Source organism: Leptonychotes weddellii, chromosome 5 (genome assembly GCF_054177405.1).
Source record: "Leptonychotes weddellii isolate Sample4059 chromosome 5, ASM5417740v2, whole genome shotgun sequence".
Taxonomy (NCBI): Eukaryota; Metazoa; Chordata; class Mammalia; order Carnivora; family Phocidae; genus Leptonychotes; species Leptonychotes weddellii.
The window spans coordinates 8,019,140-8,043,937 of NC_138373.1; the positions used below are offsets into that span (position 1 = coordinate 8,019,140).

A 24,798-nucleotide genomic window follows, 5' to 3' on the forward strand; every position below is an offset into this window, starting at 1 on the left:
CCCAGGACCCCATCTGCCAGGACTAGCCTTGGGCCCACCTCTGGTGAGGCCTGGCTCAGCATCTCATTTCCCCGCTTACTCGCCCTTGCCCGGGTGGCCTTTTAGAACCCAAGGTAGCTTTCCACGAGCCACACTTCTCTTAAGGGGCCAGCCAGGTGACCACCAACCCCAAGAAAGGGACATCTGAGCCCAGGAAGGAAGGTCAGAGTGTCTGCCGAGAGCCTGCATTCTTCCTGGGCCAGTCTGAGTGTCTCAGGAAGCTCCGGGCCTGGCCTGCCTGGCTGCCGGGATCGGTGCAAAGCCCTGCCACTCGCTGGGCCCCCCTGACACGTGCGGGGTTGGGGTTAGATAGGCGGTGGGCATGATCAGAGCACCCCTGTGACTACATGCCGGGCGCCTCATGTGTGCATTTCCTATTCCTCCCACGACCAACCTGCTAGTAAGTACCAGGTGCCGGCTTGTGAATGGAGAACAGGTGTGAGACATGAAGCCAGAACCAAGACTGGAACCCAGGCTGGCTGCGCCAGAGCCGTGCTCCCTCGCTCACCACACCACGCTGAAGGTCACCGGGCTTTCAGCAGTCTGTGCGTCTCCAGACCAATGACAGAGGCATAAGCTTTCGAAATGGCAGGTTTAGAACTTACTACTACCCACAGGCCCCTTCACGTAAGTCTGGTTAAAACCCACAGCACCTTCCATGGTTCTGAAACCCCTTCCTCCCCAGCCATGTGATGGGCAGCGCAGCACCATTGGGGGACTCCTCTGAAGTAGCCCTTCGTGGTGGCCAGATAGGGCTGGGGGCCTTTCCTGAGACGCACGCTGGCCCTGCTGGGAGGGACAGAGTCACCCCATCCTGAGCTGGCCTCACCCCATGCTTCTGTTTATAGAGTCACAGAGTCCTCAAGAACAGGGCCCTCACACTCCACCTGTGCCAGGAAGACAGGAGCTTCTGAACTCTGGGTTTTCGGCGGAAAGTGGCTTTTGGGGCTCACCTCTGCACCGAGGGCAGGCAAAAGGGCCACTGAGGCCCTCCCCTAGGGGTAAAGGAAGTGGAGAAGGGCCGTGGGGGTCAGAGAAGAGTGATCGATGCAGGAGAGTCAGAGGCAGCAAGACTCGGAGGCTTAGCAGAGGCCAGAGAGTATTTGTGAGCAGGAACTACCTTTCATGGACATTTTCCTCAATCTCTTAACTGAGCTGTGACTTTTAGAGGCCAGACAGGAGGCGGGAGGGCTGGCGGGCTGGGGTGCGCGGCTAAGACACACAGGGAGTCCAATGGCTGACATCAGAATACTCGTCATGCCTACACGGGGTGCAAGATCAGACATGCAGAGAGGGGAGAAACGTTAGAAGGCGTCATTCGGCATGTGACATCCACAAACCCCGGCTGAGTCCAGGTGGCATTGTGAACGGCCAGCAGGACCCACCGATCTTCCCGAGGAATCGGCTGCTGGAGGCTCGAGGCAGCTAAGCTCCAGGCCAGGAACCAGAGAAATGCCCAGCTCGTCAGAGCTCCACAGGTACCTGTACAAGCCACCAACTGGCCCACACTCACAGCATGCGGGGAAGGGGCAGGGCGAGGCCGTTTGCTTCAGGAGGGCAGGATGCCATTCCGGGTGGGATCTCCCTTCTGCCAGGCGCAAGAAGGAGGGCAGAGGGGTGACATGGAAGGGCACGGGCAAGCTATGGAGACACGGACAGGGTCTCATGCTCACAGTCCCCGACCCCGTGCTCCCCCCAGCTGTGCCCTCTGGGCTCCTGGTCACCTTGCCTCCAGTGGAGTGCTATCTGCTTTCCATGCCCCATCTGGCCCCTCTAGATGCTTCCAGTGCCATTGCTAGGGTGGGTGAGCAGGAATGCTGGCCCTGGGCCTGCTCCCCGACTGAGGCCTCCCCATGGCCCCTGTGGCCGATCCTCTGGAGCAGCAATGGTTCCGGGCCGTGGCTTCCTTCTCTAGCGCCCTCAGTCAAGGCTCAAACAGCCTCCTCTGTCCTGGAGGGTAGCACCGTGGGCACCCCCACAGGGGGAAGGCCTCACTCCTCAGCCTGGTGTTCCACACACACTGTAGCTGGACCCACACCCCATGCCGCTCCCTTGGCACTCCCTGAGGACCCATACTTCCCGGGAACCCAGCATGTCCTCCCGTGGGAGCCCCTATTCCTGCCACACCTTCAGCCTGCCTTGCTGTCCACAGCACCACCCACCCAATCCTCCCTGCCCTCTGTCTAGCTCAGTAACACCTCCTCCACAGGGCAAGTGAGCTCTGGGCTCCCCGAGGGAGACTTTCCAAGCACTCAGAATCAGGCTCAGGGGCTGGGTACCGAGGGCAGCCTGGGGCAGGAAGCGGGAGATCCTGGATGGGCCAGCCACCATGGCCTCGAAGAACAAAGACTCATGTGGCAAACGTGCCCAGTCGGGGACAGAAGCAGAGGCCAGCCAGCAGCCTGGACAGCACAGCGGAGGTGGGAGGGGGCGCTGTGGCGGCCACTCGCAAGAGACACCAAAGCGCACATCGGAAGACCAAAGCTGCACCCCGGGCACTCACTCATCAGGCAATGCGATGCCACCAGCGTCTCGAGGCTGGTTGCTCCCGAGCTCCAAAGTAGGTCTGAACTAGATGTCAGGCAGACCGAATGACAAGCAGGCATGGGGGAGGGGCAGGGGCACAATGACGGAGGGGACGGAGGGGACGGAGGGGACGGGAACAATGCCTTAGTAGAACCCTGCGCCTTTGCACTGACCATGACCTCCTCCCCAAACACTCTCTGCTCCACTTCAACCAGACCTCTCTCCAAGCGTCACCTAGGAGGCAGCCCTTCCCTGACCACCCCATCTAAAAGGGCCACATCCCCCTCCATCTGTGTCTCCTTTACCCTGCTTAGCGTTCTTACTACGAGAAAGGACTCGTGTCTGGGTGTTATGACTGCTGTCTTCCCTGCACCGAGCACCGAGGGCAGGGCCCGGTCACAGGAGGCGCACAGCACCTGTCTGCTGGGGAACTAAGATCCCCCTGAATGCTGCCGGGTGGCCTCTGTGAGGCCAGCACAAACAACGCTTCTGCCCTCGTCGATGCAGGACCCCTCCCCTGAATTCAAGTCACAGACACAGAAGTCTCAACTTAGAAGCCTGCAGAGCAGGAGCCCCTGCTCCATGCGTCGGCCTTCTTGCGGGAAAGTGTGAAAATCACCCCACACCTACACTTCGCAAAAGCAACACCCACTGGACAGGATGGGTTGCGGGGGGTGGGGGACGCCATGAGTGGGCCATCACAACTTCCTAACAGCAGGGCTCAGGACAGCCCCCCAAATTCCCAACATCCCCAAGTAACTGTAACAGCTCGCACGGCCACAGCTCCCCCAATTATCTGAGAGGGTGCCCACTTCTCCGCCAGACCCCCAGAGAGAGAGCAGCCCCTGCAGCGGTCAGACGTGCAGACATCTCCTTTCGGACACAGGGGCTCCGGTCCCCCCGTCCTCCGATCGGCCTGACCGAGCGGGGTCCCAGCTCCACTCGGCCCTGGCTGCTCGGCCCTGGGGGGGCTGCAGCAGCGTGAAACACAGACATTCCGAGGAGAGGGCTGGGCCCGACCGCGGCCAGGGAAGCTGTCACCTGAGGCACTGCTGGCCTGACAGGAGGTGGCTCCTCCGTGGCCTTCCTCTGCCCGCGCAGAGGGTACCCAGTCCTTCCACAGCATGACCACTGCTTTGTAAACCTACCCGCAAAACCCTACGTCCCTCAACGGCGGCCTGAGTATTCCCGAATCCGTTAACGTGGCCCGGGGAAAGAAGACATTCTCCAGACCCTACTTCCTGGGGGCTGGCTCGGGATCTCGCTTTCCCTGGCACCTCGGACTAGGGTCCCACCGGCAGGTGCAAGGCAGAGCCTGTGTTCAGAGGAGGTGGCATCTGGCCATGAGCTCCAGTCTCCACTCCTTGCTGGCTGGGACCGAGATCCCCAAATTTCCCCAATGAATAAAATGGAGGTTAAAAGACCCGCCTACCTCCAGGATTGATCTGAGAGCCAAGGGCATGGGGGACACTAAGGACACTCTGGGATGCAGACTAAAGGGTCCTCATCCTCAGGAGCATAGGAAAGGGAGCAAGTGCAACTCAAGCCCCAGAACACTTCTGAGCTGCATTTAGAAAGGTTTTTATAGCATCTGTATTTTAGCCTTAGTGATTACAGAGCTGAATGGAGCTCAGCCTTGTGCCGGCCACGCCTGGTCACCCACAACCTTTCTCCAGTAAGATCACCACCCCACGCATGCACGCACGGCTCTGACTCAGCTGGAACCACATGAAGACCTCAACTGGGTGGGAACTTTGCAATCGCCAACATGTCTGCTCACTGTTCTCTCTGCCCCGGCACAGGGCTGATGGCTGAGCAGCTGAAGCAGGTTCCAGGGGGCCCCACTTTCCCATCTCCCATCTCTCTGACTGGTCCTTCCATCTCCTTCCAGGGCTCTTCCCAGCATCCCACCCGCAGTCTCTGTAACCTCATACATCCCCCCATGAGGGGCAGAGGTCACCCCATTCCACCCTAGATTGCTCTTCTGAGCTGCACATCCAAATGCCCACTGCCTCCAGGACAGCTCCACCCAGCTATGACCCAGCAGTGCCCAATCCCCACCCCACCCCTCTCCGTGTTCCCACCGGACTGGGGAGTGGCACAGTGTAACTGCTGAGGACCTAGGTTCTGGGGCCCAGAATGCTTGGGGCTGAGTCCCAGCTCTGCCAAGGGCTGGCCAGCTGATCTTGAGAAGTTTCTATAACTCTCTGAGGCTCAGTTTCCTCAAGTATAAAATAAGGAATAAAAGTTCCTACCTCGCAGAGCTGTTACTGGGAAGAAATGAAGAAAGATACACGCAAAACCCCTCCTTAGTGCCTCAGTAACATCGACAGCCGCACACCGGGCCTCATTCCATTCCTTCTCTCTCTCGACCCACCTAGTCACCAAGTCAGAAGCTTTTACCTCCACCACTGCCGAGGCCCGAGTCAGGCCTTTGGCTAGCTCCCCTGAGCCATGGAGTCGGGCTCTGCATGGGCCTCCCTGCTCCAGGCCTGTCCCCTCGAACCCCCCTGTGCTATTACAGTGACTCACTTAACACACAGACTTGGGTTATCTTATTCTCCTGCTTCAACCTCACTACACTTGCCCTATCTATGACACTTTGCCTTTCCCACTCATTAGAAAGTAATTTTCAGTAACTCCCTAACCTATAAAAGGAATGTTAAAAACAGTTCAAAGGTGTATGGTTAACAAAAGATCGAGGTGGACACAAAGCCACTTATTCAAAGCATAACTCCAGCCAAAACAGCTGAGTTCCCCAGATGGCCCCTTCAGGGAAATATGTAAAGCATTTCAGGACAGACAAGTGACTCAGACCATAATTAAAGTGACATGGAGGGGCGCCTGGGTGGCTCAGTTGGTTAAGCATCTGCCTGTGGCTCAGGTCATGATCCCAGGGTCCTGGGATCAAGCCCCACATCGGGCTCCCTGCTCAGTGGGGAGCCTGCTTTTCCCTCTCCCTCTGCCCCTCTCCCTGCTTATGCTCTCTCTCACTCTCTCTCCTGCTCTCTGTCAAATAAATAAATAAAATCTTTATTAAAAAAAAAAGTGATGTGGAAATTTCAAAGATGGGGAAAGGTCCACACCAGGGTACCCACTGTCATCAGGCAGGCCGCCCCCTGAGAGACAGGCTCACTCACTAAGGGTACGCCATCACGGAAAAGAGGCACTGCCCCCCCACCCCCGGAGCCGCTGTGGCTTTCCGTGAGAACAGAGAGGGTAACAAGACCCCCACCCCACAGTCTCCTCCCCTGCCCACGCATTCTCCCACCGCCTTTACGTCCTGCCCTGCCAGACACAGCCTGTTCTGGAACCCATGACCCAGCAAGGTGCCTACCTGCGAGGGCTTGCTGGACCCGGCTGGGCTTCGGCATCTGCATGGGCACCGCGGCAGGGATGCTCCCAGGGCTGCTCGCAGGACCACTGGGGAGGGAGGCACTTTGGGAGAAGAGAGAACAAAGCTGAATGTAGGAGCCAACTTAGCAGAAACCAGAGCCAGCCCAAGATGCGAAAACACTGGTGCTGCTGGGGCCCCTTCACAACTTCACTTTGCATGGCCACCTCCGTGTGAGCGAGGACTTCTGGGTTTTGTGGGTTTTTTTGTTTTGTTTTGTTTTTTATTAAAGACCCTGATATCTGGAAAGAGGAGCAAAGAAATCTGAATTTCACCACGCTCAGACCCAAACTAACCTAGAGAAGCTGAATACTGAGGATGTGAAGCCCAGAGCCTGGCCCACCACCCCGGCCAAAATCAAGTAGCGAGAGCCAAACTCCAAGCCAGGCGAAGAGGTGGGGGAGCATCGGCAGGCGGGGCCAGAGCCGTGATGGGAAAGAACAGTGCTGGGGTGAGACTCAGCAGTTTACAAGAGATCAAGAAGGAAGCCTTAAGCGTCAAAAAAGAAAGGTTTTCCTGGGGCGCCTGGGTGGCTCAGTTGGTTAAGCGGCTGCCTTCGGCTCAGGTCATGATCCTGGAGTCCTGGGATCGAGTCCCGCACCGGGCTCCCTGCTCGTCAGGGAGTCTGCTTCTCCCTCTGACCCTCCCCCCTCTCATGTGCGCTCGCTCTCTCTCAAATAAATAAATAAAATCTTAAAAAAAAAAAAAAAGAAAAAAGAAAGGTTTTCCTGGGCAATTCAGATTCTGAAAACAATCCTAAAAGAATTTTGAGCTCACTAGCTTTGTCAGAATGAGGGCTCTACGGTACCTAGAGAGGGGAAATCCATCAGAAACCACTCTAACACATACTCCAGACCAGTATCACCAGTAATATGACCAATCAATACCAGCAACCCCAAGAAATGGTGCTCTGAGAAGGACATAACACAACTTTTGTGGTTCCTGCCAAAACTGCATAACCTAAAGCATGAGAAAGCAACGGACAAGCCCAAATTAAGGGACATTCGACAAAGTAACTCTTCAAAAGTGTCAAGGTTATGGACAATAAAGACAGAGGAACTCCTACTGAAGGGAGGATGGGGAGGAGACAACTGGATGTGAGACAGGATCCTACAAGATCCTGGGACAGAACCGGAGCAGCAGTGGACAAAGTGAAAATTGAGAAACAGTAATGCCCCCATGATGGCAATTGTCTGGCTTCACAAGATAAGTCAAGGAAGAGAGTGATGGAAACTCTCTGTACTATTTTTGTAACTTTTCTGTAAATCTAAAATTAGTTCAAAATTAAGGGTTTTTGTCTTTTTAAATAAGGGTCTTCCTTCCCACAGTAACTATGTTTGGGTCATTCATTTGGTTTTAAGCCATTATATTTTTCAAGTGATAATAAATCTATGCCACTGTTGTTTGGGGGAAGCCCCCCCCCAATGGAGAATGATTGCTGTAGATGGCCTGAGATGCCTGGCAAACACCCCCCCTCCGTCGCCGACCTGCCACCCTAATTCCTGTGTCTTCCGGTCCATCCCCGCCCATGTTAAGGATGGTGACACCAGAAGGGTTATGAAACCCTTTCGCATAGTCCCTACACCGGAGCTCCGCAAGGACAGGGCCGGGCTGCATTAGTCTGTTCCACCGGGCCTAGCCTGGAGCGGGGAAGGTACTCAGGAAATGATGGACAGCTCCGATCTACTGTACAACCCTTGCGGCTGCCAGCAAACCAACAATCTGCCTGGTTTATGGTGAATGCTTCTGGAAACTGCCCCAGATGTTTCCTCACCACCAGCCCCGGGGGCACAGATCCTGCTGGTAGAAACTACAGGGAGCTGGCCAGTTCTGATCCAAACCAAAACCTCACACTCAGCTGGGTGCTGAAGCTGCCAGGGCCCCCTGCACGGGATTGGGAGCACAGCAAGCGCTCCGGTCAGTATTTGAGGAAAGAGGTGGTTTTGTTTTCATTTCCGGGTCGTTCTCCCCAGAGAGAATCACCCGTGTGACACTTGCCCTCTCGGCTATTCTCAAGCCGGAGAGAACAAGGGACATGGCCCTGGAGAGCTCTGATAATGCCATGGAAGAGCTGGGTGCTCAGAACACCTGGGCTAACTAAGCTTTTGGCCCCACTAAACCGTTTAAGTCAGAGCAACCACCTCCCCCTTTCCTAAGTCTGTCTCTCCACTTTGGTTTTTAAAAGGAAAGTAGATAATCTCTGACGGTCTTTGCAATTCTCAGGTTCTAGAAGTGAAGGAGTTCCAGAAGACAGAGTCCTTCCAGGCATCCTTCATCTCCCAAGCCAGCTCTACAGGGGACACGGAGCTTAAGCCCTCAGCCAGGAAGCCGGATAGCTGAAGCTTGGCTTGACAACTCCCCCAAGTTAGTGGGCTATTCATCGCTGGCCCAGAGGGGGTCCCAGAAGTTGGGTCCTCCTTTGCTGGGGAGAGGCACATATCTGAAGGAGTAGGCCTTAGGTTCCACCACCAAGACCTGGAGCAGAAAGCAGACAGGCCATTAAGGCTCCCACTGGGAAGCTCACCCTGGAACTGGGGCCAGGAACTGTGACTAAGTTCTGTGGGTCTCACACTGTTGCCACTTCCCCTATCACTCATCCCAGTTCCTCCCCCAGATGTTTCCCTGCAGTGATGAGAGCAGTAAAAGGACCCAGCGGTTCCCAAGATGGGGACTCTCAGGATGGACGGAACCTCGGAGGTCACCGATCCCCCTCCACCATCCTCAAAGGGCCCAGACGGGCAGAATGTTCCCCAACATGGGCACTATTCGCCCCAAGGAGTGCCCTTATGAGAATCCTTCCAGTCACAGCCTCCTGTTCGTGGGTCTACCTACTAGCCCCAACCTGGCTTTCCTGTCTGGAACTATCTCCAGGAGCTTCCAGATGGAGCTCAGAACATGAGACGTGAGGACTTCCAGTATTCTACGAAGACATATGTGACAGTCCCAGGCAAGGGGCAGAGCTGGGAGGCTGGAGCAAGGAAACACAAAGCCTTCCACCAGCTCCCTACAGGCCAGCTACCCAGCACCAACGAGCAAGCCCTGACAGCAGGTGCTGTACAAGGAGCACTAGATGTGGGGTCTAGAGCCCCCCGCCCCAGCACACCCTCTGGCTTCAAGCAGCATGCCCTCAGCAGGTCAAGTCCCCTTTCTGAGCTTCAATTTCTCTATCCGTAAGATGAGAATAATTCCAAAAGGCCCCCTGGGTGGTTATGAGGCTTAATCTGCAGCCCAATACAAATGTCCACTGTTACCCTGCTCTCAGAGGGGTCAAGGGGATATATAGGAAAGCTGAAGGGCCGCCAGGCACCTTCCCGCAGGGCCCCCACGGAAATCCCAAAAACCACAATAGTAGAGCAAAAGGAAACTTCAGACTTCCCAGGCCAACTCCTTAATCTTAGGAGAGCAAAGGACAGACATGGGAAGGGAACAGAGCTGACCCAAAGGCCTAGAGCCAGTCAGGAGGAAGCCCCCCCACCCCCACTCCCACCCCACCTCCGCCCGGGGGCCCAGGACTCCGAGCATGCAAGCCAGGCAGACAGCAGGAGGGCGTGCTTTTAGCGGCTGGGAGAACAGCAGCAGCAAGAACAGAGCAGATGGAAGCAAACTGGGAGGCCACGTCCTAGAATCACTCAGGGCAGGGTCAAGCAGTCCCGAGGCCTAGCCACGCCAAAGCTGCAACAGACTGCCCGTCACCATCACCACCTCAAGTCATCAAAATATTAAGCCACCACACCCTCTACTAAAGAAAAGAGTATGCATGACACATTTTGGAAAGCTTTCAGTCCAACATCATTAAAACACAAGTTTTGGTGCTTAAAGGGATAAAGTTCAGCTACCAGGAAATTTTCTTCAACCCGGCAGCTCAGTGCATTACTGTCTACTCAGAAAGCCTCCGAGGGCACAGGGAAGTCCAACAGCCAAGGTTTTACCCACGTTGATAAAAGAAGCGATGTGAAACCGCACGGGTTCCAAAATAAAAACCACATGGGTTCCACAAATTCTGATTTCGCTCACTCGCATGTTCCTTCCAGTGGCTACCAGTAAAGACAGCGGGTTCCCAGACTTCCCCAGCCCATGGTGCCACCAGCCCTGACGCCCTCTGGGAAATTTCCACCTAACACAGTTGACATTCATTCAGCCTGGAGAACCATACCACAGCCCCTAGGCAGACCAAGGTGACAAGTGTTTTCGCTTCTCCTGGCTCTGCTGGGTCAAAAGGCCAGGTATTCATTAAGCCCCCTCCAGGCTCTACAACACCCATCAGAAAGGGGTTAACTGAAAAGGGCCGCCCAACAAATAAGGCATGGGGAAACCCTGTTTTTTTTTTTTTTTTTAAATATTTTATTTATTTGACAGAGAGAGACAGAGCGAGAGAGGGAACACAAGCAGGGGGAGTGGGAGAGGGAGAAGCAGGCTTCCCACGGAGCAGGGAGCCCGATGCGGGGCTCGATCCCAGGACCCTGGGATCATGACCTGAGCCGAAGGCAGACGCTTAACGACTGAGCCACCCAGGCGCCCCGAAACCCTGTTTTTCAAAACAGGGTGGGGATAGGCCCATGAGAGTGAACCGTGCCTCTCCCAGCTCCTGAAAAGCTGGAGGAGATAAAGATGAACAACACCCACCTCGTGAGGCAGGCCCCTTTGAGGCGGTTTCAGCTACCAGAGCCAGGTGGCCTGGCTCCCTTCCTGGCTTACAACCAAGGCAAGCAGGGCAAGCAGTAACACGCATAGCCCAGAAGCAACGGCAACAGCGTCTGGCCCAGCCGCCCTCCCTTCTGTGACCTGCCGGGCCTGTACCAGTAGGACCCACTCTGGCAGGCCCTCAGGCCCTCAGGCCCTCAGGCGGGGGAGGGGGTGCCAGAGGAGTAGCAGGGGAGACCAATGGGAGCGCCGGACCAGGAGAGAGCAACAAAGCCCATTAATTAAATCACCTGGCTCCATCCCAGAATCCCAGCTCTAGAACTATCTAGAAATGTGCCTCAAAATAATTTGTAAGACCTTAAGAAGCCCTAGGAGGCTCAGCAAAACTGACCCAAGAAGAGAAGCTCTAGCCCTGCTGATAACCATTCTGGGCTAGCAGACAGCATACTTTTCTCTGAAAGATTCTGACCCACATACTGGAGGGGGCCTCACAGAACACTGGGTGGGGCTGAGACAGCACAGAGCCCTGCTTGCTAACGCCTTTGCGAAAATCCAGGGAGAAGGCCAAGTGAAAGCTCCGGTCGCCCCATTCCCAGAAAGACCTCAGGTTCACATGCCCGCCCCCCCAATCTCTGAAGGAGAAGATGCCCAGGAAGATGCCCTGACCCATCCCCCTCCTGTCTACGGACTCCTCCACACTCATCCCTCAGGACGTCTCTGCCTTCCCCTCACTCCGCCTTTAAGAGAGCTTCAAGATCTCCGTGTGTCCCTCACGGCCTGCTCTGAGGCCTGGGCTGACTCCCAGCTCTGCCACTTGCTGGCGGTCCTGCCAACCTCAGCGTGCTCACCCGTAAGCTGAGGACACCACCTATCAGGTGGCCTTACAAGGATTACTGAAATCACTCACACAGCCCACCTACGTGCACTCAGTGAGTGGCAGTCGCCGCCGTGTCTTATAGAAGCTGGCAGGGTCCTCTGAAACCCAACTTTAAAAAAATGCTAGAGGCCGGAGCGCCTGGGTGGCTCAGTCGCTGGGCATCTGCCTTCGGCTCAGGTCATGATCTCAGGGTCCTGGGATCGAGCCCCACATTGGGCTCCCTGCTCCACGGGGAGCCTGTTTCTCCCTCTCCCACGCCCCCTGCTTGTGTTCCCTCTCTCGCTGTGTCTCTGTCAAATAAATAAATAAAAATCTTAAAAAAAAAAAAAAATGCTAGAGGCCGACGTCAGTCCAACCCAACAGAGGGGCAGGGCAGCCACAGGCCCGCGACAGGCCCACATGTCCAGTCACCGGTCACCCTCTCAGGAACCAGCCCCCATCCCGGCTAACATTCAGAAGCCCAACGCCTTCAATAACGCATCCTGATGAGTCCCCTTGTCAGCGACAGGTCCCCGGGCACCCCAGGAACACCCCCCACTGGCCACTCCAGGGCTCCCCTGACTAGTCGGTGCCCTCCGGGGTCCAGGTGGGGCCCATCTCACCATCCTCCTCCAGGCGCAGAGAGCTCTACAAGTCACTGGGCTGACCGCACCAGCGTGGAAGCCACCTGTTGCCACCCGCCACACACAGCATTTTGCTCTCTCCTCAACCAACCGTTAAGCTCCCAAACTGGGCTCAGGGCCTTCCCCTGGCCGAGTGGGAGGAGACTGAACCTTCCACCTCTTGTGTCTTCAGTGCCCGGCACAGAGAAGTCAGTGACGCATCCTCAGGTACACAGCAGAGCTATGCGGCTCAAAGGCCTTTACCTGCTCTACAGAGAGCCTGGCTCTTCTGAGTGAACGAAGGCACTGCTGTTTCGAACCCACGAGGCAACTACCAGCACTCAGGTACCGGAGCTCAGGTAGGCTCCGTGCAAGGCAAGGCTGTGGAAGGCCCGCACCTGGCACCAGACGCCACAGCAGGAACAGCCAAGGAGGCAGGGCCCAGGCCTGCAGGTACGTGGGCGTGTCTTCCCAGCTAAGTAAGAGCAGAAACCCAAGCCTGCTGACACGGCGCACGGAGGACAAACGGACCCCCAGTAACGCGAGATACCTGGCTCCACTGGCTGTGGACAATCCTGGGGGCTGGTGTTGCGGTCCCAGGTGGGAGAGGCTGGAGTGGTAGAGGGGCTGGCTCCCCAGGGAGGGTGGCGCTCCACCCCAGGGGTTGGTGGTGTTCAGCCTGGGTGCAGATCTAGCCCCAGAGAGCGAGGGCTTGTTGTACGGGGCAAAGGCCTGGTGGGCCCCAAAGACAATGGCGGTCCTGTGGGGGGGCTGGGGGACAGGGTAGGCGGGGAGGTTGGTCATGGAGTGGCGGTAGCGGCCTGACACCGGGCCAGTTCCACCGCCACTGAGGCACTGATGGCAAGAGCAGGCGACTCCCGTGTGGCCTGGCGGAGCAATGATGGAGGTCACCGGGTACGGGGGTCCTGCTTGGCGCCGCACGCTGCGGCAGAAGCTCGAAGTCTTGTTGGTCTGCGTGTGGGTGGCGTAGTTGACGGTATAGTTGTACCCCAGGGGAGCCAAGTCCACAAGCTGGTTGCCCCTGGCCACCTGCTGCTCCAGGAAGTCACAAACACTGGCTTCATAAGCCGTCCAGGAACCATCGTCACTCAGCCATTCCCAGACGATGCCCCGGCCGGGGGCTGAGTGCTGGGGGAACAGGTGTCTCCGCACAGCCCGCATGGTGCCTGTTCGAAAAGGAGGCAGACACATAAATGGTGAATCTGCTAGCCCCCCAAAATGGAAGGAGCTTAAAAATTCTCTTCCTACAACCAAAATAAATCAACACGGTCGCAGTGTGCATAGGGTCTTGCTGCTATTTGACCTTAAGACTGACACCAGTTATGCTTTCCAAATTTTGGGTAGAAAGGGCAGAAAGCTCCCTCTAGGTAAAGAAACTAGGTGGGGGTGGGGGGAGCGCCTGGGTGGCTCAGTTGGTTGAGCATCTGCCTTCAGCTCAGGTCAGGATCTCAGGGTCCTGGGATCGAGCCCCGAGTTGGGCTCCCTGCTCAGCGGGGGTTCTGCTTCTCCCTCTCCCTCTGCCCCTCCCCCCCACCTCGTGCTCGCTCAAACGTGTGCTCTCTCAAATAAATAAAATCTAAAAAAAAAAAAAGCAGCAAGAAACTGGGCCCACAGGGATCTAGTGGCAGAGGGGGACCTATGCTCCTATGCTGGGAACTTGGGTCAAAGAACAGCTGTCGCTCAGACTGCAAGCTTTTTCAAAATATTTCTAGTGATGAAAAATATGTAGCTCCACTTAAAAAAAAAAAAAAAACAACTAAAAAAATATAAAGAAAATTAAACCGTCCATAATCCAACGATCAAGACCAACCACACAGCTTATATTGCCATGCATTTCCTCCCATCTGGTCTCCTACGCACGGACACTTAGGGAGCTGATGATCACACTGAAAACTTTTCGGGCTGTTCTCTCGTATGAGGGAGTGAGTATTTCTTACGTCTCTTAAACTTTATAAAACTCATTATTCATAGTTACATAAATCCCTTACATGGATGTACCATTCCCTTTGACTTCTCAAGTGACAACTACTGGGAAACACCCTGTGGTTAGCGTATATTCTTAATAAGCCGAACCTGAAGATTAGAGAGAAAAAGAAGAAAACGAACTTGGGCCATGTTTCCATAGCACTTGCCAAAAGATGATCGCCGCAATTCGCTTCTGCCGGTCTCCTGACCTCCACCCTTGCCTCCGTGGCAGCCAGAGGGATGCTCTTCACCTCCAAATCAGATTACAGCACTCCTCTCCCACCGCTCCCCCTTTCAGAATAAAAGCCAAAGTCCCTTCAAGGGACAACCTGCCCCACCCTCGGGTCTGTCTTCGTTTCTTCCTGGTGACCTGGCCACCTGAGTTCAAACTTCGATCTCTCCCAACACTTGACGGTTTCATTGCCTGATTAACACTCACTGCGACCTAATTCAATACATAATTTCCACATTATGTATCTTGTTTGCTGCCTTGCTCAGTGGACTGCAAACATCAGGAAGGCAGGGATTCCCTCTGCATCCAACTGATTGGAAGCCTTAGCCCTCACACACCCGAGGACCCTGCCGTAGGGATCAGAGTAGCGTTTCTCAGTCCCAGCACCAGTGACATCCTGGGCCCAGAATTCTTTGGCACAGGGGCCAGTCCTGTGCGTTTTTGCAGCATCCCTGGCCTCTACTGACCAGAGCCAGTGGCTCCCTGCCCCACGTTTGTGACCATCAAAAATGTCTCCAAACACTGTCAAATGTCCTGGGGGGAAAAAAACACCTCCAGCTGAGAACCCCTGGGTTAGAGGGACAGGGCACAGCTCCAGGAGGAAGCTGATGGTTCCATTCTCAGTAATACTGATTAAAACACACAAAAACCCACACATGAGCACGTGGGAGAGTGCAGTAACCCGTGTAACCAGGTCAGACAGACACGTGCAGTGGAGGCAGGACGCATCACCAGGCCCTCATTACTAGCACACTACTTCCATGCTGGCCTGTCCGCAAGACCCTCCAATCTCTGCAGGTGGAAGCAGGCATTTTGGGTTTGGGAAACAAGGGGCAACGGGCTGGGAGGGCCCCTGCATTGTGCTCTCAAGACACTCCCTACTACTGAGAGGTACATCTCATACTGTGGTATCCGGACCACTCACAGCACCTGCCTCCCAACTGAGCGCGTTTCAGGGACAGGACGAAGCTCTGAGAGTCACTGCTATACATAACCCCAACGCGGGCGATCCGACACGTACGAGAGGCAGGAAGTGTCTTACCAGTGTCCTGGCGGAACTGGGTCCAGCTGGGGAGGTCAATGATGTAAGGGGCCAGCGAGGGGTCAGCCTGGCCTAAGGGGATGCTGTGGGCCAGGCTCCCCACCCCGAAGCGCTGGCCTTTCTGCTGGACGAACTGCTGCTCGATGTAGCTGCAGACGGTGGCACTGTAGGGGTGCCAGGTGCCCAGCCCGTCCTGCCATTCCCACACAGCCACCGCCACGGGGCTGGCGTACACCTGCGCCAGGGAAGGGCTTGGGGCCATGGCCATCTTCCCCAGGTCTCCCTCTGCTTTGCCAAACGGTTTCAGACCACTCTGGGCTGGAGTCTCGGGGTCATTGCCCAGTGCTTCCAGAAGACCTGTAAACAGGACAAACAGTTACCAACGCACAGAGCGTCCCCGAGAGTCGGCTCAGAGGGGAAAAAATGTCTACTTTTCCACAATTACTTTTTCCCCTCATACCTTAAGAGCCTTGTGAGTCTAGTACCTGATCCTGTCTCTTTGCTCAGGCAGCCAGGAAGAATTCAGTCAATCAAGCATCCTACCTGCCTCTGCGAATGTTCAGGGAGACTCAGCGGAGTGAGTCCTGGGTGCTAATCACCAGCCCAGCTTCTTTTTACCGATCATTTCCCTGTGACCTAACTATTGAGTATATCCTTTTATCCTGTGTTTTCATGAATAAGCCCAAACCCCTCGTGCACTGAGGCCGTGGTGACCCCTCACTTACACTATGTGGTGGAGACTCTACTGTTTCCAAAGCGGATTTGTTTGTGAGACACCTGCTATGCTACAGATGGGAAAAACCTGTGTCTCCGAAAGGACTGGGGAGGGGGAGGGCTCAAGGACACCCAGAGGGTCAACGGCAGAGCTGGGACTCAAAGCACAGTCCCAGCTCCGCCCAGGTCTCCAGGCTGCTCCAGGAGGCATCATTAGCCACGAAGGGTACCCTAGATAAACATTAAAATCTCACAGATGCTGAAGCCCGGCCTCTCCACACCCCAGTCTGGACCTCGATGACCACTGGTCAGGCCCAGAGGGTTTGCCTCCATCTCCTGAGACGTTCCTCTCCCGGCCACCCCAGCCCATCCTCCTCCCTTGTCAACTCTACTCAGCCTTGAGGCCCACGCTGCGTGGTTCAGGAGGCTTTCCCTGGCTGCCCATCATGTGAGCTTCTCCCTTGCAGCACCGACCAGAACTCTGATGCCCGTATGCGTAGGATGACGTTCCAGATCTTACTGCCCCTCCAGACAGCACCAAGCTGGGAGTCTGCCTTGTCCACAGTCATATCGCCAGCCCCAGTAGAGGCCTGTCCTAAGTGTTATATACATATTAGTTCAAAACACAGCTGCATGGGAAGTAGCCTGCAGCTGTTTGGAGAAGAGCACTACACTGTGAAGGCACTGTACCGTGTCAGGCCCCCAGAGTACCAGAGGAACAGGACCAACTTAGTGACAAACGCCAAATAGACTTGTTTCACGTATGCCTAACAGACCCACAAGGCGGTACTTCCACTTTATGACGAGGCTCAAAAGAGGTCAAGGTCTTATTGAAGGGCACACAAACACTGCTAAGTGACAGCAGAGAGCAAACCCATCAACCCGGTGCTAATGCCCATTTCCTGGACAGGAAAGCTCAGCCCGACTCTACCTTGGGCTCCACTCTCAGGCCCCGCTGAGAAAGGAGGGAGAGAGGAGACTCCATCCCGAGTCCTGAGCACCCTCAACTGTTACAGCACGTCCCCCAGGGCCCAGGGTTCCCAGTCACACTGTCTGCTCTGATTCCTACACAAACCCCTCATGTACAGATGCTGAACTGTCTCCCCATTTTGCAGATGAGGAAACCGAGGCCCAGAGAGTGGCGGTGACTTGCTTACACAGCTGGTAATAAAGCTCCTGTCCCTGAGACAGCACTGCACCACCAAGGTTTCGAGAAGACTCAAGACACCTGCCCCACAAGGCAGGCAGACCGGGAGCAGTGCATGAAAATGAACAGGCACAGGCTTACTCTACTCGCTGTATCATCTTGACGGAGGTACCTGAGCTCTCCAAGTTTGCCTTCTCCCACCTGAAAATGATGATACTAACGTCTGTTCTCAGTGCTTTTCACTGGTGTTCCGAGAGCTCTGTACAGAGCACCCAGCGCAGCGCCAGGCACACAGCAGTTAGCCGCCAAGCCTGTCCTCCTTCGTCTTCCCTGCTCTGGCCCAGCCCCTGCTACCCCAAGACCTCCATCCCCACCCTTCAAGTCTGGGGGAGGAGCGGTGGCCCAGGGCGGCACTGAGCTACACACACAGCATGAGAACGCGGGCAATGGATGAGTCAGGCCTGCGGGAACTGGGAGCACACCTGCGGGTGCCGGGGCTGTCCGTGAGCTGCTCACTGCTCCAACAAAAGCACACATCCCACTCTGGAGGATCAGACCTGGGATGCCCTTGGGCCGGCTGGCTTATTAGCTCAGTGATTGCAATTAGAAGTCTCTGTAACCACATCCAGGTACAAATCACAGGACTGGTTTCAGAGCCAATTAATCCTGAGCCCAGACTTTCCTCCTGGCACCTCCTGGCAGGCATCACTCATCTCTCAGGCAGCGGAGGCCTCCTGGGTATCAGCACACGTGGTATGTTCCAGCATGTCTGCACATCCCCAGACGAACCAACTCGCAGAGCTCTGCCAAACAGCCTGCGAGATACGGGCTAGAACTGCAGCTGAGGTTCTTCATGAAAGCATTCGGCCTCCACACACCAAGGGTCCACCCTCATCCAGGCACTGTTGGGGTACTGGAGACCCAGAGAGGAAGACGACATGGCACAGAGCCGCTGTCCCCCGTCATACCACGCGGCCTCCTCCTTAGGTCCAGACACAACCAATTCTAGCAAGTGCCAGAATGTTCAAAGCCATTGCCTACTGCCTCCTACCTGTTGATCCTGCTGCTACATGTGTCCAGACTCCAGTCCTCTCTCCACCAAAGAACCCAAGCGAACGTGCCCATCTTTCCAGACTCAGCCGCAGCAACCCCCCTCTCCTGAGCCCTCTGACCCACACCCTCACCAGAAAAGCACTGACTCCACCCCCCAGGGCGTCGAACACGAAAGACTGCATTTATTGGTTTCACTGTCTGTCTCCCCACTGGAACAGGAACTCCCTGAGGGCAGAGCTGGAGCTAACCCAAAGCTGGGGCTTCAGCACTTCAAATGCCTAATATCCCAGAGGGTCTCAAACACCAGCAGACAAAAGAGAGGAGAACCTCCTGCTCCCGGGGCCTGGGGCACATTTGAAGCCAGACCCAGAAACACCCAGTGGCGTTCCACTTGAACATGGCAATTACACGCACACAAGGGCTGTGTCAAGGAGCCCATTTTCTGCAACCACCTCAGCCATCATGAAGCTGTAGTTCAAAAACCTAATTTGTTTCGGCTCTTAATGACAGGGGCTATTGAGGGTGTTCTTAATTATGAAAATAATAATTACTATAATTGGCCATGGGAAAAAAGCCTCAATCTGGAACTAAACACCTACAATAAGGGAATTCTTAAGGAAGTTACAGTATATCCCAATGATGGAATACAAGTCCTGAAAGATGTTTACAAAAGGCCTATGGACCTATGATAATGCTCATGACAAACACGAAATACAGGATACGGAACAGCACCCGCTCCGCTGTTAGGCAGGACGGTGTGTCATTTACTGGGCACCTACTGTGGGGCGCTCTGGTCCTTCAGGCTCTCTCAACCCTCAAATGCCCTTGAAGGTAGGCATTGTCCCTCATTTTATAGGGGAGAGAACTGAGGCCAAAAGAAATTAAGAACTGGGGCACCTGGCTGGTTCAGTCAGAAGAGTGTGCAACACCTGATCTCGGGGTCGTGAGTTCGACCCCACGCTGGGTGTAGAGATTACTAAAAATAAACTTAAAAAAATTTTAAAAAAGGCTAAGGGCACCTGGGTGGCTCAGTCGGTTAAGCATCTGCCTTCGGGCACACAGCAGACAGGCACCAAGCGCGTCCTGATTCCAGGCTCCTGGGATCAAGGCCTGCATTGGGCTCCCTGCTCAGCAGGAAACCTGCTTCTCCCTCTCCCTCTGCTGCTCCCCCTGCTTGTACACTCACTCTTTCTCACTCATTCTCTGTCAAATAAATAAATAAATAAAAATCTTTTAAAAATATATTAAAAATGTAGAAAGGCTGGAAGGAAGGGAAAAAAAAGGCTGCAAGGAACAACTCTGAAATGTTTTTTTTTTTTTTTAGGATTTTATTTATTTATTTGACAGAGAAAGACAGTGAGAGAGGGAACACAAGCAGGAGGAGTGGGAGAGGGAGAAGCAGGCTTCCCGCGGAACAGGGAGCCCGATGCGGGGCTCGATCCCAGGACCCTGGGATCATGACCTGAGCCGAAGGCAGACGCTTAACCGAATGAGCCACCCAGGCGCCCCACAACTCTGAAATGTTAACAGGAGTGATGGAGTTACGGTTCTGTTTTGTATACCTCTTTCTGTACCTGCAGATGTTCCACAATGGTCATACTACTTCTTAGGATGAGCCCAAAGTTACATTTTAAAAAATATCAACAACTTCGACCATGAAAAAACCTTCCTGCTTTCCTTCACATTCTCTTGCGGGATTTACCTGCAAATCCTGCCCACAGCGCTGCGCCGTGGGGCACAGAGGATTGCCGCTGTCCTACCAGGGAGGCATTTTCACACAAAAGAAAAAAGTTACATGTGTCCCAGAGTCTTTCTATCCGCAGAGGATTTAGAAGAGCTTTAGAACAAGATCTGAGCTGGCACAAGAATCTGAGTGCAAATCATCTTGCCTAACTGTGGGCCTCCGGGTGCAGGAACCACAGAAGCGGATCCCATGAAGGTTGCGGCCTCTGGGAAGAGGTCCCAGAGTGTGGTTTCTAAGGCGGTGCTCAGACTGTGATCATCACCTTACCAACATGTGAGGACCCTGTTTCATCCCTCCAAAGCCTACTGAAATAAGTACTGGCTTCGTGCATGCCTGGGCTCAGCGGTTCACCCTTCGGTCCACGCAGGGACAGGGACCGGCCCCCACCCTCCATCGTCCCAAGGGGAGATGGAGACAGCGGTCAGAAGGTGCGTGCGTGCACACACCCGCACACGCACACACACACACGTTCAAGTACACTCCACCCTCGTGACTTTGGAACAATCACCATCCCTTCTGTAGGCTCTACAACTCAGGCAGTTGGATGGATTTTCCGGCCCCTGATGATTACCAGAACCTATTTGCAAATGGGATCGCAGGCTGCTCACTGGTATGTAAAACGCAGGAACGTGCTCTTTCTGACAAAGAAATGGCCTCCGTGCCAACTTCTCCAGAAGCCCAGGATGCTGTTCTGCAGAGCGCAAGAGTTCTGAGGAGCATGGATGGGAACCCAGTGAGCCCAGGCTTATTTCCTAAGCCACCTCTCCTTTGGGGCCTTTCCAAGAAGCTCGGCCTGAAACTCCACACCCACCAGCTGACACGAGGAGCGTGACCTTCCAAGACCTCAGGACAGCACAGCCAGCCACCCTGGCCCTGGCAGGAAGCCTTCCCACAGACCCGGCAAAGGCCAATCCTGCATACAAACATGGCAAAGAAATGTCCTACCTGACCAGAAATGTTGTTTTTAATGCAAATTTAAAACAATGGAACATTATTTTTTTGCCTATCAAAATAGTTAAAAAAAATAAAATAAAAAAACAAAATAAAGCTTAATTTCCATACTTGGTGCTGGCAGGAGTATATGGAGTCCTCCTACCCCTGGGAAGGATAAACCCTTTCCAGAAAGATGTGGTAATATGTACGGAGTGGTTTAGAAATGTTTACTTGCTTTGACCCAATAATTTACCTAAGGAGATAGACATAAAGATATCTGCCACAGCACTATTTTGACCCGGTAAGAGAAGCATAGAGGAAACTCAACAGAAACCTACAGAAGTGTTCACACCAGCTGCCTTTCGACCAGAGAAACCGTAGGAGGCCTCTGGTTTGACCTCCTTACCTACGTGAACTCTTCACATTTTCTAAAGTGAAAAAGTATTATTTCCGTTATCAGCAACACATCTCTTTAAAATGCCCAGCACTTTTAAAAGACCATAAACATAAACCAAACCACCACTGTCACTTAGCATCATTACTTTAAATGGCTGCTAACTACCCCAGTGTGGTTTTGCAAACAACAGACCTCCTCAAAGTACCATGGCACCTCTTTGCCAAGACACATCCCCATCTCTGAGTCCCAAGAAAAGGCATAAAACAGACCATCCATGCGCCTGAACTATAGGCAGGCACTGCAAGATGGGGCTTCTGTCTCGAAAACAGATGGCTCAAGCTGGTGCCACCCAGAACTTACCAGGTTTCTGAGAGATGGAAGGACACTCATACATGATCTGTCCCCTACACACGGGGCTGCTGGAAGGGAAGGGACAACTCCTCTTCTAGTGGGTGCCCGCCTGAGCCCTCCAGGGGCAGGTCAGAGCAGAACCTTCCAAACAGGGCTCAGTAGGCCACAGGGTGGGGCCCTGTAGTTGAGTGTTCAACTCTTGATTTCAGCTCCGGTCATGATCTCAGGGTTATGAGATCGTGCCCCACCTCAGGCTCTGTGCTGAAGCAGGGGCGGGAGGGGGCCTGCTTGGGATTCTCTCTCTCCCTTGGCCCCTTCCCCCTGCTCATGCTCACCCTCTCAATAAATAAATAATAAATAAATAGCCAGCAAGCCACAGGATGGCCAGGGGGCAGGCCCTAGCAATCTTTGATTCCCTGTAGGCAACCTCCTCCACCAGCACCAAGAACCGCTATGTTGCTCCTTCTCTGCCAGAAGCAACGTGCCCTGGTCCCCAGGCCTCCCCAGGGGGTCAAAATGGGGGAGCAGTGGAAGCAGTAACAGCGATGGCCACCAACCTAGGGCTTATAAGGCACCACGCACTGAGCACCTTCCACAGGTTCTTTTTTTTTTTTTAAAGATTTTATTTATTTATTCATGAGAGACAGAGAGACAGAGGGAGAAGCAGGCTCCCCGCAGAGCAGGGAGCCCAATGCGGGACTCGATCCCAGAACCCTGGGATCATGACCTGAGCCGAAGGCAGACGCTTAACCAACTAAGCCACCCAGGCGTCCCTTCCACAGGTTCTTAAATGTTTAAGCTTCACAGTCCTGGGCGCAGGTCTTCGCCTGACTTTACAGATGAGGACAGGAGGCAAAAGATAAGCAACCTGCCCAAGATTCCACAGGTCTTTTTTTTTTTTTTTAAGATTTTATTTATTTATTTGACAGAGAGAGATATTGCCAGAGAGGGAACACAAGCAGGGGGAGTGGGATAGGGAGAAGCAGGCTTCCGGCTGAGCAGGGAGCCTGATGCAGGGCTCGATCCCAGGACCCTGGGATCATGACCTGAGCCGAAGGCTGACGCTTAACAACTGGGCCACCCAGGCACCCCAAAAATCCACAGGTCTAAGGAAACCCAAATCTGTTTCCAGAGTCCAAGACAGAAGGGATATGCTGATGCTGGACACATCGGCCTGCCGGCTAGGTTTTTCCTGGCCAACACAGTTCTTAGGGGTTTTTTTGTTTTTTTTTTTTAACTGAGCTGTTGTTTAAAAATTGGAATATTCACCATTAAAAAAAAATCCAGGTTTCCAGCTTCTGGAAAGCAGAAAAATTGGCAACATTTGCAGCACTGACCGAGATTCATTAACCAACCAGCAACAACTAGTTGAACCACTGTGGTGGCTGGGACACATTCGTCAGGTTACCACAGTTACCACGACTCCCCCGGCAGGAGTCAGCAAACTTTTCCTCTAAGGGGACAAAAGAGCACATATTTTAGGCTTTGCAGAACATAGGGCGTCTGCAGCATCTACGCAACTCTGCCACGGAGAGTGTGAAAACAGCCACAGACGACGTGCAAACTAACTGGAGTGGTTAGTCTACAGCTCCCCCAACACCCGTCACCACACTCCCACCATCCTGGAACTACTTCTCTGTGAGAAATACTTCTCTGAATCCATTTCTCTTTCAAAACGTAGGGAAGTGCCTCTGCCCTCGGCAGATACCCACAAGCAGAAGTGGCCACTTCTAACAATCAATGTCCACATAACATCTGAGTGCAATTATCTACCTGGCCCTCCACGAGGGCACAGGCTCCTTAGAGGCAAGGACTGAGGTCAGGAAAAGATGTTTTAAACAAGACACAGAACACTGACTATAAAAAACAACATCAACAACAAACAACAACAACAAACAAAATTTCTCTATGTTAAAATTAAGAATGGTTCAACAAAAGATGTCTTAAATAGAGTACAAGCTAGAAGAAAATATTCACAATATGAACAAAGGATCAAAATCAAGAATCTATAAAGAACTCTTACAATCAGTAAATAATAAAACGTTGGCAAAAATCATGAACAAATATTTCACAGGAAACATGCCAATGAGCTTATGAAGAGACATTCAATGTCAGGGCTCAGGAACACAGAAATCACAACCCCAATGATCCCATTTTATACCCATTCAATCGGCAAAAATAAAGTCTGCCTATAGTGAGTGATGGCAAGAATGTGGAGCAGCTAAGTCCCATCCACCGGTACAACCACTTCAGAAAACAGTCTGGCTAGATCTATGAAAGCGGCATCTTTATTTACCCTATAACCCAGCAAAATATCACCCCTAAGTTCATACCCAAGAAAACCTCTTGCACATGTACTGCAGATGTGTATGGAAATGTCCAGAGCAGCACATTTTCAACCGCAGAAATCTGGAAACAACTAAGTGCCCATCAATGGAAGATTAGATGCATGAACTGTGGCGTGTTCACTCCACAGATTATTCAGCAGTGAAAACAGATGAACCAGATGACATGCAATAATACGGATAAATCTTAGCAATATTTTTTTACTTTCCTTAGAAACACATAGGTACAATAAAACTACATGAAAGTGAGGGGATAATGGTTATCTCAGGATGGGGAGAAAGATCAAACGATTACACGTATACTTTCCTTTCAAGCTTTTGTTTTGGGTGACTGGAATGCAGGAGCTTACGACATTCATTAAAAAGCACTTAGGCACTATAAAGTATTTTTGTTTTGCAAGTATTATTTCATCCCCTAATATTTTTTTTTCATCCCCTAATATTAACATTTTTTTAAATTGCTGCATTTTTGTTTTGTTCTGTTTGTTTTTACAGTAGATACATATACCTAAAGTAGTTATTATATTGGAAATAATTCTTTGAATTGAGTTTTTATGGTAGATTGCTTGGTAGTTATTGTGTCTGCCATTTCTGAAATAGGAGTTTAATTGGCTAGTATATTGTCTGGGATTAGATTAATTTCTGTTTTGGGATTATGTTCAAAATTTTGATGTCTGCTACCAGATGGGAATGATGCTCTTTTTGTTTTATGGCCAGCTGTGTTGGCCATGTTTTGAAACTTGAGTAATGTATGGAGCCCTTTTAAACAAAAAAA

The 24,798-nt window shown here is 53.2% G+C and overlaps 1 protein-coding gene across 5 annotated transcripts in view; it reads right to left on the reverse strand.

Annotated features, from left to right (window-relative positions):
- The window catches only part of DTX2 (deltex E3 ubiquitin ligase 2), a 35,264-nt gene that overhangs the window by 7,063 nt on the left and 3,403 nt on the right, over positions 1 to 24,798 (reverse strand). For 3 of the 5 annotated variants that reach the window (XM_081819471.1, XM_081819473.1, XM_081819472.1), the window contains 4 exons: positions 15,340 to 15,696; positions 12,630 to 13,266; positions 5,903 to 6,003; positions 1,160 to 1,300 (listed from right to left, as the gene is read on the reverse strand). In XM_081819471.1, the coding sequence (XP_081675597.1) occupies positions 1,160 to 1,300; positions 5,903 to 6,003; positions 12,630 to 13,266; positions 15,340 to 15,607 (1,147 nt within the window). In that variant the 5' untranslated portion in view covers positions 15,608 to 15,696. Of the gene's footprint in view, positions 1 to 1,159; positions 1,301 to 5,902; positions 6,004 to 12,629; positions 13,267 to 15,339; positions 15,697 to 18,251; positions 18,372 to 24,798 lie in introns of those variants that run through there. The other 2 variants (XM_081819469.1, XM_081819470.1) reach the window with 2 other exon arrangements.